Below are 16456 nucleotides of genomic sequence, written 5' to 3'. Positions count from 1 at the left end.
AGAATGGGTACTGTTATTTATTGTGTTGTTGTTTATATACATAGAGGTAGTGGTTGTAACGAGTCTTATAGCAGATTATTATTCATCCGTGCAGTGCATCCCTCTGACCCAAATTATGAAAAGTGAGATATGTCATACCAAATATATATTTGTTTTGCAAATCCTGCATGATTTTTCACATATTGTTGATCATCTGGCATTTTATAAGGCTCTGAGATGTCTTCGATTGCAAAAAGCATTACTCTGGCTTTGGTTATCAGAAGTTTCCTCTGGTAACTTGAACTCATACTATGAAGTTGAAAGAGTAGCTAAAATAGCATTGTGAGAAAGCACGTTATCACCGAGAGGGTTCTGGGCACATAGATCAGTCTCCCAGTATAATGTGGCCGCTATAAGGGTCCCATGATCCTCTATTGTCATCAATGTCTCCACATGTAACTAGACAAACTTTGGCCGTGCTGGTGAGAATCAAAATACATTGTAATAAAACATTAATAAGCAGCCGGGAAAGCCAATCGCTACGAGAGCACGAGGGCATTCTAGTATTTATGGTTGATATATTGACACTTTTGGTGTGTAATGTGATGCCTGGTGACCATCAATATAAAAGAACACATTCATCTGTGTTACCCCAGAGCGGGGGTCTCCAAACTACGGCCCGTGGGCCACATCCGGCCCGCCACAAGATTTTATCCTGCCCGCAGCAACATGAAATATATATATTTTTGCTCATTATATATCATTTCCCAGTGTAAGCACAGCATCCTTTCTTTGTAATTGTCCCATTTCTCTTTTGTTCTGAATCCTATCATGCTGATTACCCCAAAAAAGATCCTGAAAAGTTTGGAGACCGCTGCCCCAGAGAAAGCTCCAAACACTGTAATTGTTGGACTCCCGCTCTGAAGCTCAGTGCTTTCCGGGGTAAAGTGATGCTTAGGGGATTAGGTCAGCGCCTTTGTTTTCTTACAGTCACTTAAAGGTACAATCCTATCTAGCCAGAAAAAAAATACATTTTGTGGCGATTTTAACGGTCTAATTGGTTTCCATAAACAAATATAAACCTGCGAATAGTTAACATTTAGCTGCTTTCAATTTGTTGGAAAGGAATTAGAAGTTGAATTTCTCGGAGGCCCCTTAATGGGGAAGTGTTTGTCAATCAAGTGTTTTCTTTACTCTTATCCACCCCTGTCCTCACCAGAGAGCCAATAGAGATAAGGGAGGGGGAGATAGGGGACTCTGCTTGTGAAAGCACTTGCTAACCGCATGGTGACGTCAGACAAAAAAGAAATGAAACCCTTCCTAAGTATCAGTATCACCATGTTTATATAATAACATACAAAAATATTTTCTTAAATACTTGGGTATCAGATGGGACACCTTAAACGTCACAGAGACCCTGCGCTTCCCTGAAGGCATTTAAATGAAATGCTAGGAATCGCGCGAGGCCTCTGTACGCCCGAGAGGAGCAGGGGGGTGTGGGGGGGGGGGGAGCGCACTCAGGGGGTGAGAGCAGGCAGGGGGATGCAGGGAGAAGAGTTTGCGCACCCTTCGAGATTTTTGGGGGGGGAGGGGGGGGGTGGTGGTTACAGAGACCCTGCGCTACCCTGAAGGCATTTAAATTAAATGCCAGGGATTGCGCGAGGCCTCTGTATCTTTACTTACCTTAACTTTCCAGCGACGCGTTGCCATGGCAACGTGACATCACATGACCCTGCGGCGCCATTTGACGCCCGAGACGAGCAGGGGGGTGGGGGGTGGGGGCGCGAGCAGGGGGTGAGAGCAGGTAGGGGGGCGCAGGGAGAAGAGTTTGCGCACCCTTGTCGTAGTCCGTGGTATAGAAAGACCTTCTCCCAAACACAAGAGTGAAGGAAGAAGTCGATGGAGGAGAAAGGGTACCTGTTTTAGGTGCTTGTGTGCTAGGAACAGGTAGGGACACCTCTGAAAGAGGCAGAATGTATACATCAGGGATGGACTGTGAAGAAGAAGTCTCCTCTGCTGGTGGGGTGTATTCCCCCGAAAACTCCTCCCCATCCGGATTCTCAAACTCCTTAAAAAGAAAAAAGATTAGGAACAATCATAGAGTACTTTCATTTAAAAAATGTAGTGAAACATTTTAAATACAAAAGTATGTTTCTGTATTTCTACGATAGCTGGCAGGGTAGTATCCAGCATTGTTAAATGATTCTGTGCCTGATATAAATACACTCTAAATTGAATAATAATGGGGCAGACCTATGAGGTTTCTACAATATTTTGTGAAAAATATAAAAGGAGAGTCCTTTAAAATAAACACCCTTTTATTTAAAACAATTATGCAGAGTTTGCCAATACAAAAGTAGTGATACAATGCGCTTGTAAGACACGGAGACTGTGATGGCAGATACAATAAACATCTTCACAAAAAGCTGGACACCTTATTAGAAAGGAAATGTATACAGAGATTTACCAAATAAGTAAACATGGGAAGGATGTTGTTCAGGGAGTAATCTGATTGCCATTATTTGGAGTCAGGAAGGAATTTCTTTCCCCCCTTATGAGATATCATTGGATAATGTTTTGGGGGGTTTTGTTTGCCTTCCTCTGCATCAAAATACTGTAAATACAAACATAGGATGAGTATCTGTCGTCTAAATTTAGCATAGGTTGAACTTGATAGACATACGTCTTTTTTCAATCTCATCTACTGTGTAACTAAGTAATTAAAAAACACAGTGGTATTGAATAATCCACTTTGACCACTGGCTGTTATCCAGTTCCAAGCTTCTTAGCATCTCTTCTCCTACCTCCCCACCACTATTTATTGTCCTGATGCTCACCTTGAATCCAACATCACCCTTCTTGCAGCAGAGACAGGTGAGGAGCAAGAAGATGAAGGCTAATAGTCCTGAGCAGGAAATAAGGACCACGGCATACGGTGGGGCAAGGGGGGCCCGCCCTTGAGAAGTGCCATCTAAGTGGAGATTTGGTAGACGAAATCATTAAATAATGGGATAACTTTGGGTAATGTCAAACCAGCACAATGGAAAAGTCCAGCATCAACAATGTAGAGCCGATGGAGTCAATGTGTGGCATGCATTAAAAGCACTCTGCAGCGTCCTGCAATGCATTGCTATGATACCCATCAATGTATACCCATCAGCATCAATGTTATCCAAGGGGATATTTGTAAAAACAAATATGTGGCTATCTGCACTGCGCACAAACTTGTGACAAGGATCACTCAGTGTAAGACTACAATGGTCTTACAAAAAAAAAAAAGGATGTAACGTTTCTATAAGTTTCTTTATTATAAAGTTCTCTATGAAACGTAATCATTTGCAGGGCTTCATTGGTCTAAAATACTGTACGTTGCTTCACAATGCAGCTGGGGACTAAGGTATGGTGGTAAAGGTACCGTATGTATAAAGGGCACAGGAAGTGCAGCACACACACCTTTTCCATCTGCTTCAAATATTAGATTTTGATCAACTTTCACATCAAAATGGAATTTATATTCCTTGCTACATAGCATCCAAATATATCTTACTGTACTTTGCAATGTGTGCTGTTAGGTGTAATATTTTGAACTCCTAATCAATCTATTTCTTTACTATATCTATATATTCTTCTATACAATATATACTGTATCAAATAAAAATACCCCTTGTGGGCACATTCAAGGCTCAGACAGGTCCACAACCCTGCTTTTCCCCATTATCGCTTAGCATACAATGATTCCACTGCAGCTAGGGATTCTGGTTAATGGTATGCAAATGAGCACACAGTGCCACCTTTTTCTTCTAATCAATTTTAGGCTAGACCCCCACAAGCTTATACCTGCCGCATTACACAGCTTTCTCAGCACAGCCTGGGTTAATGAAGTGCATAGCCAGTAAACCTACTCACAGACAGCTGTTTCAACATTTTGGGTCACACCAGTTTGAGAAATCCCTGGCTGCAATGGAAGCATTATATGCTAAGAGATAATGGGGAATGGCAGGTCTATGAACCTGTATGAGACGTGAATGTGCTCATAAGGGGTATTTTTATTTGCAGTACACTATAAGGTGTAGGGGTTTTGTCACTTTTTTACTCCCCATAACTTACTTTGTGTCTCATAATATATATGAAACGTTAACTGTTTTGCTGCTTGAGGTCCGATACAAGTAGAGCACAACCGGACCCCTGGAATATGATCGCTCCAGGAGTGATCACATGACCCTCCCCCGGGCCCATGTAACCGGAAGTGGAGGGGGCGCTACTTTTGCTTCGATCGGGCTGAACACTGCATTGGAGCGGTTACCCCGTTCAACCCCTAGAAAGCAAGCAACGACATATCTGGTACATCACTATGGCCTCTGGTGTGCCGGGCCACGTGCTGTACCAGGTAAATCATAAGGGTATTCTAAGCGATAAAGCAGCAATTCTTCCTAACTTCCCTTTCTTACAGCATGGTAACAAGGGCTGAACTGTACTATTCCCTGAGATACTAATCAGTGAAGTTACCAGTGTTACTTCCTGGTCTTTAAAGGGATTTAAACGTGTGTTTCCCTAGGCAGGAAGCAGGGGGTCTTCAGAGCTGAACCGTATTAATTTCCGTTCCGGGACCCCGCTTATAGCAGCCCTGGCTGGGCGAGCAATATGTCGCGGCTTCCTATTGGCTGTGTGACATTTAAACATGCATTATATATCAGTATTACCCAAGGGGGCAAGAATTTTAGCTTCCTTCCCGAAATAAACTAGTTTCTGCTCTGGGGACCCAGCTCACATGTTTGTTGCCTATCCAAGACAGATCAATCAACCTTCCTCTTTCTCCGGCACTATTAATCCTGAACCTTTTCAAATCTATGGGGCCGGCAAGGCCAAAGTTATCAATACTATACTATACAATAGCTATACTCCTCTCCTGGTTCAATAAAGTGATCGCCTCTGAATTATTACATATTAATAGCCAGTAATATTTTCGGTGACCTAAATCAGAGGTGCTCAACCCAGTCCTCAAGGCCCCCCCACCCCCCCACCCCCCACAAGATATCGCTGCGCTGCATCAGCACAGGTGGCTCAATCAGTCTCTGCTTCAGCACAGGTGGCTCAATCAGAGGCTCAGTCTTTGACTGAGCCACCTGTGCTAAAGCTGGGATATCCTGAAAACCTGACCTGTTGGGGGGGCTTGAAGACTGGATTTGAGCGCCCCTAGCGTAAATCACTAATCAGAGCAAGCTTTTAAAATAATTAACCAGAGGAAGCTTTTATTGTTCAGCTTAGAATTATAATGCAGCATGTTTAATTCTTTCAATAGAGTGTCCTGAAGAACTGTCATTGTATTTTCCTTGGAGACCACAGATATCTCTGTCAGTAAATGGTATAATGTGGACAAATGTATCATCATAGTACAAGGTGCCTTCATAACAGAAAGGAAATGATGTATACTTCACAGGTACACGAGGCACGCTGATGACCTATTAAAAGAGGACCTACTGATTCACAGAGCTCTAATCAGACAGTGGCTCAGTGAAGGGATGTGTGTAGAAATGTGCCCTTCTCATTCTTCCAGCCATTCATTTTGATCATTCAGCCGCTGACTGGTATTTTCTGAAAAGGTACCAAGCAGTGTCAGTGCCCCATGATACCTCGTTTCCTCCTACAGATGTAGCGCTCGCTGAGACGTTGTTGTGGGATATTTCTTTATATTCTGCGTTATCACTGTCATTAAATCCCATGGAGAATATGAGATATTCTGCCGTACATCGCAATATCGTGCGCTGTAAGCGGGATACGCTTTGCTAAATCATATTTAACCCATAATGTTCAGAAAGCCTCTCTACAGTGCAATACCACACAATACATTAGTTACACCTAAATACACTTGGAAATGAAGAAATAGAAATATCTATAATCAACGTGTTTTTAGTAAATGCATGCATTAATTAGCATAAAATATATTTATAAAGAAAAGAATCATGAACCTAAGACACTGATAACTATTTCTTTGCCTGGCTGAAATATAAAGGGGTCTGTATGTTGTTTAAAGTGTGTGATCACTGCTATTACAAGCATGTGCTAATCTTCAGCTTTATCTATGCGCAAAACTGCATGTGCACTCTGCTCCTGCTGCACTTGTGTTACTGAGCATGCTTGCGTGTTTATATTATATGCACTTGTGCCAATGTTATTACACAGCCACTCCTCTGTGTGTGTTAAAGCAGCAGTCCCACCTCCCTCTCCCCCACCCCGTTCCTCTCTCCCCCACCCCATCCCTCTCTTCCCCACTCCGTCTCCCTCTCCCCCACCCCGTCCCACTCTCCCCCACCCCATCCTCCTCTCTTCCCCACCCCATCCCCCTCTTCCCCACCCGTCCCCCTCTTCCCCACCCCGTCCCCCTCTTCCCCACCCCGTCCCCCTCTGCCCCACCCCATCCCCCTCTCCCTCACCCTGTCCCCCTCTCCACCACCCCATCCCTCCCTTCCCCACCCCGTCCCCCTCTTCCCCACCCGTCCCCCTCTCCCCCACCCATCCCCCTCTCCCCCACCCCGTCCCCCTCTCCCCCATCCCGTCTCACTCTTCCCCACCCGTCCCCCTCTCCCCCACCCCGTCCCCCTCTCCCCCACCCCGTCCCCCTCTTCCCCACCCCATCCCTCTCTTCCCCACCCCGTCCCCCTCTTCCCCACCCCTTGCCCCTCTCCCCCACCCCTTGCCCCTCTCCCCCACCCCGTCCCCCTCTCCCCCATTCCGTCCCCCTCTCCCCCACCCCGTCCCCCTCTCCCCCACCCTGTCCCCCTCTTCCCCACCCCGTCCATTTTTTGTACTTGGACGGCAAGCACGGGGTCGCCAGAGCTGGACCGTGTTTATTTCAGCTCTGGGGACCCCAGCTTCCTGAGAAACTTACCCGTAAAAGTAGTGTCGATACTCCTGCGTCACGGCTGCCAATAGGAAGCCAGCATGGATGATGTTGCGGCTTGCTACTGACCCACGTCACGTAAGAGATTTAAACCGCCATTTTGTTTCCCCTGGAGGCGTCTAAAACGAGTTACTTTTATCTGTTAGAATCTTGGAAACCAAGGGGTCTCCGGAGCGGAAGATTGCACGTTCCTGCTACAGGGACCACCTGGGCTCATCCTGGTATAATAAAAGCGGGCAGGGGGCAGCTGCTTTGATGTCTTTACAGCTTGAAAAGTCATCAGAGCGTTGCAAAGCACAAGGAGGTATGGGCTCCCTTAGTATTACAGCAGGTGGGCTGAACTTCAGTCCTCAAGCCCCCCCCAACAGGTCAGGTTTCCAGGATATCCCAGCTTCAGCACAGGTGGCTCAATCTGAGCCTCTGATTGAGCCACCTGTGCTGAAGCTGGGACTGATTGAGCCACTTGTGCTGAAGCAGGGACTGAATGAGCAATCTGTGCTGAAGCAGAGATAGCCTGAAAACCTGATCTATTGGGGGGGGGGGGGGGGGGGGGGGGGGGGGCTTGAGTTCTGGAGTTGAGCACCCCTGCAATAGAGTACATGTTGTGCATGCATATCTATTTATTATACATATGTGTGCAATCTCTATACATGTGTGTCCCTCTGCGTGTAATAATTGTTTATACGTGATCTGTGGTGCGTGGTGTTGTACATACAACGCATGTATTTCCACAGGTTTATAACAAGATATTATTGTCAGCGGATCTACACTACAGAATAAGCACTCTGTGGCTACCCCTGGGAGCATTTGAGGTAAATACTCTCAGCTCCTACTTGGGGAATTACTGGAGAGAAAGATAAGTGTGGGGACAGTTTATATTGTAACAAATTCACCTGCAAAGAAAGCCTGTTAAATACTGCCAGAGTCAAGGAGATCCCATTAACCCCTTGCTGGGCAGCCTGCATTTCGCATCAGATTTCTGTGTCAATACTCTGCAGATATCACTCATCGAGATGCATTAACTCTTTCAGCCTGAGAAGCATCCTTTGCACAGGCTCTATGGCAATGATGTTGGGCATTTAGCAGCATTTGAATAATCATTATAATAATATAATGCAGATAGTTGCATACAATCAGGTAATCTGACTCTTTTAAAGATGGCAGTTGCTCCTGCATGTTTATTTTCTATTTGTTCAATATTTCTTCCCCATACTGTCAGGTTTTCTGTCTCCCTTTTCCCTGCTTACTGATTCCTTAAACGGTGTATTTTATTCCCTCTCCCCTCCCCCCCACTATCCAAATAGCCCACAACCTAAATTAATATGGATGCTGTGGGACATTACTAGAACTCAGGGAACCTTATTTGAGAAGATTAAGATAACACATTTTTTTTGGATAAGATACGTTGTAGTCTGCATGGAAAACAGCTCTGTGCTGTCTGGTGGAGTGGAGAAAGAGTGCATACATAACAGGAGTTGGCACGTGAACACTCTACTGCAGGTTTTTGCCTTTTATATAAAATAATATATTAAAAAAACAGCTAGGAAAAAAAAATAAGTAAGATTGCTAATCTGCTTTAAAGGGCCCCAGATGGCGATCACCTTCAAAATAGGTCATGATGGGGGAACAATACTTTTAAGGATTGTAACGAAATCCCCTAATTACGCTGCACATGATACCAATCCACACATGAAATGGTTAATATTATAATATCACCAATAAGCCAAATTCGACGACATGAAAATGAGGTTGCCTGTCCTTTCTCTCCTGTGAGGTAGGAACAGAAATCTATAACGGGAAACCCTGGGAGACGGCCAGAGGAAAACAGCAGAGGAACAAAGGGTTTCGCAGGTTAAAAAAAAACAAATCGGGAAAAGGGGGAAGGAAAAATGAAAGCGAAGAAAAGAATGGAAATGAGATCATTGAGACGTTGCGGGTAACGAGAAGAAGAAATGGCGTGAAAGGCAGGATAATAAAAATACGGCTTCTATTCCCATGATAAATCCAGGTACAATAATGATGTCTGTATGGGATAGAATGGATTAGAATGGGGAGGAAGGGAGGGGGGGGGGGAGCTCACCGCTTTCTGCTGGGGCTGCCAAGGCCTTTTCTGGGTTGAAATACGACATGGAAACCACCAAGAGGATGAGGGGGTCCAATGTCCGCATCTTAGGGGGGGCAAATTCTGTGTTCCTGGCGAGATCAGACTTTGCTACAGAAGAGAAAGGGACGGAAGACAGTGCACATCATGAACACAGGCAGGGGATCCATATAAAATATACGGAATCACATAGTCAGCAGGCAAATAAAGAGGATTAAACGCCACATAATGTTGAGGTGCATCCTAGCTGTGCCATCAAAATGTCTTGTGACCGACCTACACCACATTGGAGGATGGAGCTCTGAGATAAGGGTATACATGTGCATCTGTTCATCGGTATAAATTATGTCTTTGCTGCTATTGTACTTGTCTGACAGCAGCATCGCCAAAAAGCCATAGAGAGTCAAGGGCCTTGATCGGTCCCTCTCTTACCTGCTTCCCCATTGATATGATGGCATTGCAGAATGCAGGGCTTCACATCTCATGTTTGGAGAAATATCAGCTTGTCTGAAGGATAGGGGAAAAAAAAACACACACACACACATACACACACAAAAAAGATTACAAAAAAAATACCACGTTGGCTTCCTTAGACCCAGACAGAGATATGAGGGTAAGGGACGCTGTCGTTCTGTGGTATTATTTCTGGTTGCTGTTGACAGCAAAAAAAAAAAAAAAAGCCCAAAGCACACACACACACAAATAAATATATATACACGCCTGTGTGCCAAAATAAAATAATAAAATGATATACAAAATAAATTAAAGGAAGCTGGGATGCAATTTTTTCCTTCTCTCTATGTTGCAAGGGCCCCCTTCTATGTGATGGATGGGAGACCCTCCTATTATCCCGCCCACCTGCCTTCAGATATCGAGATACTGATTGGTTGCTAGGTCTGTCTACTAGGTTCCCTAGAAAAAAAAGGAGATGCTATATAGGGGAGGGATACGGGTGTCGTCATGGAGACCTTCTTCATGGTAGCAGCCTCAGCAGCAGTAGCAATAACGGAGAATCTGCAGGAGGCGAAGGACTGAAGCTAATTTGGTGGAAAGGCAGAGCTGTGTCAACCTCCATTGTGAGGATGGCTGGGGGGATTTAGCCGGGCCGTGTATAAGCCATCACTACCTTCATTTGATTCGCACACCTGGGAAGTGATATTTACGTGGATGGGGTCGAAGTGTCGGCAATTGCTGGCGTATCTCATGCAATATTTACGCATTGCTAACGAAGCTGGGCATGGCGTTGCCATGGCGTCTGAATGAAAATGTACAAATAAATCAATAAAAAGCTGTCGTGATATTACTGATTTCTTGTGAATGCTGACATTGTACTTGGCACTGTGCAATTGAACAAGTACAACAGCAGACATTCGATGGGAATGAGACGATATGCTGGAACAGATGTGCAGCGCATACACAGTGGTTCGGTGCGGCAACTGTTAATATAAATCATTTTATTCATAGTGCACGTCCTATAAGCCGCTCTTTACATTATAAGCATACAAACAATGTTAAATACAGATAGCCCTGGCGCAGTACTGTGGTAAGAGTGACAGCTGAAAAAGCAGCAGTTAAGTACAATGGAGTCGGTGTCGCATCTTTTTAACTTGGGAGGTCTTTTCACTTTGCTGCAAGAACAGGAACTTCTATGTTCTTTCCCCTCATACAGAGGTAACAGGAAGGGTTCACAGTGTAGTGTAGGACCTGCATTTTTGGTTATACCTTGACGTTTGGTATATAGGCTTACGACGCTTTGGCCAAAGGGTTTTTTGCTGTGCTCCGCTGTTTCCTCCGTGAAACCTTTCATTCAGTACTATAGGCTCAACTCAGGTGTGCTCAACTCAGGTGTGCTCAACTCCAGTGCTCAACTCCAGTCCAACAGGTCAAGTTTTCAGGATATCCCAGCTTCAGCACAGGTGGCTTAATCAGTCCCTGCTTCAGCACAGGTGCTCAATCAGAGGCTCAGTCAAAGACTCAGCCTCTGATTGAGCATCTATGCTGAAGCTGGGATATTGTGAAAACCTGACCAGTTGGGGGGGGGGGTTGAGGACCGGAATTGAGCACCCCTGTAATATAGGCTATAAGGCATGGGAAGAGCGAATACTTTTTAATGATCATGTTGTTTTTCCCTTTCCTGCCCAACAGAGCCTTCTCAGAAACATAGGGGTTATTCATTCAACTGCATTAAAGCGGATAAGGGGGGGACACTACCACCTGGAAATCCCTATTGACTTGAATATGGAGAAACCACTTTAGTAATGCAGAAATGGGATTTTTTTTCTTCTTTGATAAATCTGCTATAGTGTATTTGTACTAGGATTAAGCATTACAACTTTAATTACAGTTTTTTTAACCTTTTTGCAAACTCGTTAACCTGTTGCAATATTTGAATACATTTTAAGTTCTGCAGGAAAATATGGCATTTTAATGACTTACTTCTTTCTATCAGTGAGATGTCATTAAAGCTGCAGTTCAGGCAATATCCTGCATGTGGTTTTTTTTTTTTAATAAATCAGTTCTGTAGTAAGAAAAAATACTTTTAGCATTTTCTGTTTTAAAAAAAACAACTTTGAAAGACCAATTTTCTTGTATTCTATTTTAACAAGCATGCTTGTTCCTATAGCAACGATTTACATTCCCCATATTTAAAGATGTCGCCAAACTTTGCCGATCAATAGACGGAGAACGAATTGACCGGCAGCTATGCAGTTCTTTAGGTAATTAGAGATTGCCCACATGAAACTATTGAAGTAAAAAAAAAAAAAAAATGACTGAACTGCAGTTTTAAAGTCTATGAGAACTGCTGACGCTAAGAATCAATGATCCTCCAAATCAGTGAGGCTCATAGAATATCAGCGGGAGTTAACAGATCTGCAGTTAAACTGATGGGAGTTAAACTGCAGCTACTGTTGATATTTGTGTTCTGTTTATCTTCTCCTGATCTTTTTTCTCTCTTTGTTGGATGGATACTCGGGGAAAAAATACGGTCAGTGTTTTCACCTCCCACACATTTGCATTGGACTGATTTTAAGGAAATATATATTTTCATCTCTAAAGGATGAATCTGACAAAAAAAACGGTCTACATAAGGTCCCTGAAATGTGTCAATTATCCATAAAGAACTCTTTTATTTATTTGTATTGTGTAAAAAATGAGTATGTTTTGCTTTTCTCATGTAAGCATAGCCGCTTATCTGGTGTGTGACCAATGATGGCATCATAATTACTTTGCCAACGTAGAATAAATAAATCCAGCAATGGTATGGCGTTGCGGACTGACAAACAGTCATATCTCCAAAATACATTAGATACATATTGCACAAACTTTTCAAAAGCATTTGTTTAACAAGAAGATATTAAAAGCTTTAACAAACTATTATACTGATTTACACTTATCTATTTATTATAGAAAACATGAGTCATTTAACTAAACATGCCACTGTCTTTAGTTCATTTTCATCGTAGGAGGGACTGCTCTTTTATCATCTGGATAAACAGGGTCCGTGATAAACAGAGATAGTTGGACAATATGCGTTTTATTTTTGTCTCTTGTAATGTCCCCACTGGTTTTCCGGTAGGTCGCTTAGTAAAATTCCTTCTTACAGAGTTATCTTATTTTTTTACTAAGATAAGAAAAAAGACCGAAAGAAAGGACTTACAAACACACAGCAAATATCAGGTCTTTTATTACTAACAAACAGCAAATAAAAAACAGGGTATTAAAGAAACGGTCATTCTGAAGAAGTGCGTCAGTTTCACATGTGGTACATCAAAGGTGTATGTTTGTGTGGGATTTTGACGCTTTGCATTAGAGAATACTTTGAGCCACTATACGTATGTATTCTCTTACATCTCGATAAAAAACATGATACATTAAATGTATTGTAGCAGCTACTGTGTATTGCAATAACATATGTTTATATGATTGGCAGTCACAATAAGTTTAGAAGCAAAACAATATCAAATATGTTGCATATGCAAATGTTATAGGCCTATATGCTACTGAGTTCAGGAGAGACATTTTTATTGGGAGAAAACTATACTGTCACCCAGCCTCTAGTCTATATGCATATATAAGTGCTTTGATCGATTATCACATTCTAGAGACCAGACTATGGGGCTTGTTTTAGTAGCTCCGAAATTGTCAGTGCCAAACCGCACGTTTTTTGCATGTTCGCAAAAAGCGAAATGAAATGTGAGAAAAAACCCTATTCTGTATTGCAAATCGGATCTTCTAAGCCGCTTCTATAAAGAGTGGCAAACCGCCCAGATTGTACTTGCTTTAGAAGTGGAATGATCGGAAGGTGGCGCTTATTTCCTCCGGAGCTTGAAATAGGACGTGTGGTGGTGGTGGTGGTGGTGGTGGTGGTGGTGGTGGTGGTGGTAGGGGAGGAGAAGGTGGGAAAGTAGTATTGTTGCTTTCAAAGCAGACCATTTCCACGTTCTGGTTTCCAGTCCAATGTTCCTTGTGCAAAAAATGAGCATCTGAGAAAAATGTGACAATGGAGTTTGCCAGCATCTGGTTTAGTTAAATGCTAAACCTGCTGGCCTGAATGGCAGAGGTTGTGGGTTCTAATCCTGTTGGGTTTGACACTAGTACTCCCTTCATTACAAGGGCCTTGAGACTGATTTGCCTTACGGATATATTTTAGTGTTTAACTCATTCAAATATACTTTGTATAGACATTAGCCTATCTCCCAGGGTACCTCAGGTATGTTCCCTTTTCAGCACAGCCATCTCTCCCTAATTTATTTGGAGGGAGGTTTGAGGGGACACATATACAACTGGAGATACTATCAAGTTAGGAAGCCCTCCTCATCCTCCTCATTCTCATTGTCTTCCTCATTCCTCCACCTCAGGCCCTGGAGGGAAATCACAACCTCCATCACCTGCTTTGAAAAACAAATAAATGCAAGTTGTTTCAAAGCGATTTAGCTTTTTGCACTTTTCAGATTTACTATAATACAGCGAGTTTGCCAAACACGTGATTTTAGTAATTTTGCCCGGATTTGCACTGCCAGAATGAAAACGCGTCTTTAAAAAAAAAAAAAAAAAAAAAAAAACCTTTTTTCACAGTTTGGACATTTGAAAACGGCTTACAGAATAACAAAACATGCACATTTGCACTTTAAAATCGATTTGTCACAACCCGGAGCTACTAGAATAGGTTCCTATATCTCTTCTAGTGTGTGTTATGCCATGTTCCACCATATCTGTTACGTCTAGAAACAGTATCGCTGTTCCATTCCACCGCATGGTTCCATTTGTGTATAAATTGTCAGCACAGCTTTATTACTGGAGAAACATGGCTTCATAATAGCAATGACAATTCTTTACTGCATACTTTTTTTTATTACTCCCCCCCCCCCCACCTAGAATTAAAAGATGATAAGCTTTATGGTCACTGCGTATCATCTGACAAACTTCCCTAAATAGTTTGCACTTTTGTTCTTAACCACGTCATTCTTTTTCATTAGAAATCATAACAGAGAAGGTTAAAACATTCTCCATTAGGTTTTCCATGAGCGTTACGTAGGTCTGGATTCTAGGCCAGTCTGCCTCTGTAGGATTGTTAATATTATGTGGGTGAGATTACATTTAACCTTCCACACAAATAAAGTGAAGCTGCTGAATCAGGTTGTGGTGGTGACTACAACAAGATGAATTGGAACTTAATGGCATCAGTGCTATAGATTTATGGCGTGTTATGCCTGTCTGGCTGCAGTTATAATGCAGAATAGCTAGGTGCCTGTTAGACAAATGAGAGCTACGTGTGGTTGAAGTCTCTGAACAATAGATTGTAGGGTTTGATTGACCCTCTAACTTTAGTTTTGGGGGGGAGGGGACGTGTCAGTTTTACATAACGGTGCTAACCCTTTAGTTGCCAGATGGTTTAGCAATTAAATGGAGCTTAGAGGACCATCCCCCTACATGGATTTGTTTTTAACCCATATCCCATTTTTCCCCATTTCTGGCCTGTGCTTTCATTTATCCTAGTCTCATTGCTAGCAGACGGACAGTACTGCAAGTGCCAGAACTAGGGTCAGTCTAGGACATTTGGTTGCAGCCGTTTCACCGTGATCAAATGGCCACCAGTGCTTTGCCACGTCTCAATGCGCCACTAGAACCTGACACCGCTGGCCACTTCGCCACTATGTTAAGTGTCTAAACCTCTTACCCTAAAACCCCTTAAATTAACTCTCTACTCAAATTGCTAAAACCCTTAAATTAACCCCCTACCCATAGCACTAAAACCCTTAAATTATCCCCCTACCCATAGCACTAAAACCCCTTAAATTAATCCCATAATTTAAACAGTAATAAAACTTACCTTAGAAGTGGCCGTTAGAGGGGATTCCAGTGGGTTCGTCTGCGGCCAAAAACCGGCAGTGATTTGGTCACGGTGAAACGGCTGCAACCATATGCCCCAATTCCACACTAGGGTTGCCGGACATCCCGTATATATGAGATTTCCCGTATTTCATTGACTTGTCCCAGGAAGGTCTGTCGGGACGCGTAGCTGTCCCGTATTTTAGTGCCTTGACCTGAAATGCCGGAACTTAAAGAAAGTCATAAAAAAGTTACAGATTTCTCCTTGAGTGTAATAGTTCCCTTTTCTGACAGATGTCGCCTTATTAAAATAATAAAGTTAGGACACTGCCTGGTCATCTCATAATACAATGACACCCACCCTTATAGGAGGCACTCCCACCGCTACTTGCTAGCTCAGTGCGCGTGTTTCCCCGCCCGGCAAAGAGCAGAGATTATTTATTTATTTATAAAATGTTTTACCAGGAAGTAATACTTGAAAGTTACCTCCCGTTTTCAAGTATGTCCTGGGCACAGAGTTATGATGATAGATACATGGTTACATTAAGTTAACAGGGTGATACATTATGTATAAAGACATTGCATGAACAGTTTAACATATTTTATCTTTTAGGCGTACGAAACAGTTACAGACCAGATTAATGCGAGACAGCTTTAGTTTTGAATGAACTTGGACTGTTGGCGGCTGTGAGAGTCTCCGGTAGATTGTTCCAGGTGTGAGGTGCTCGGTAAGAGAAGGAGGAGCGGCCGGATACTTTGTTGAACCTTGGGCCTGCATACTATCATTTGGAGTTAGATCTCAGGTGATAAGTGCTGTGTCAAAGACTGGCCACTGATTGAGCCACCTGTGCTGAAGCAGAGATGTTCTGGAGACTGGAGTTGAGAACCCCCGCATTAACCCTTTGAGTGCTACGGCCCTATAGCACTCACGTGACTGCTGTCACTCCTCCATTTGATCCACTTAGTAATATATCACGTTCTGCTTTCCACAGGAGAGAAACTAGAGTAGAAACAGCTACTATGTCTCAGGGCCCCTGGAGTGTCCGACCCCATCAGGTCTAAAGGGCACCCAAAGGGTTCAACTCTGATATTGCCGATGCAAAATGGCCCAAAAATGAGATGCAATTCAATGTCAAAAAGATCTGCTG

The 16456-nt window shown here is 43.2% G+C and overlaps 1 protein-coding gene across 4 annotated transcripts in view; it reads right to left on the bottom strand.

Moving 5' to 3' along the window:
• LMTK3 (lemur tyrosine kinase 3) overlaps positions 1 to 9825 on the bottom strand; it is a 30856-nt gene extending 21031 nt beyond the window's left edge. For 3 of the 4 annotated variants that reach the window (XM_075605378.1, XM_075605381.1, XM_075605379.1), the window contains exons 1-4: positions 9411 to 9825; positions 8958 to 9089; positions 2817 to 2950; positions 1897 to 2047 (exon numbers count right to left, since the gene is read on the bottom strand). In XM_075605378.1, coding sequence (XP_075461493.1) covers positions 1897 to 2047; positions 2817 to 2950; positions 8958 to 9045 — 373 coding nt within the window. In that variant the 5' untranslated portion in view covers positions 9046 to 9089; positions 9411 to 9825. Of the gene's footprint in view, positions 1 to 1896; positions 2048 to 2446; positions 2603 to 2816; positions 2951 to 8957; positions 9090 to 9410 lie in introns of those variants that run through there. The other variant, XM_075605380.1, reaches the window with a different exon arrangement.
• Positions 9826 to 16456: the final 6631 nt, after the last annotated feature.

Source organism: Ascaphus truei, chromosome 6 (assembly GCF_040206685.1).
Source record: "Ascaphus truei isolate aAscTru1 chromosome 6, aAscTru1.hap1, whole genome shotgun sequence".
Lineage (NCBI taxonomy): Eukaryota > Metazoa > Chordata > Amphibia > Anura > Ascaphidae > Ascaphus > Ascaphus truei.
The sequence above is the reverse complement of the archived record's forward strand: the minus strand, read 5'-3'. Positions and strand labels throughout refer to the sequence as shown.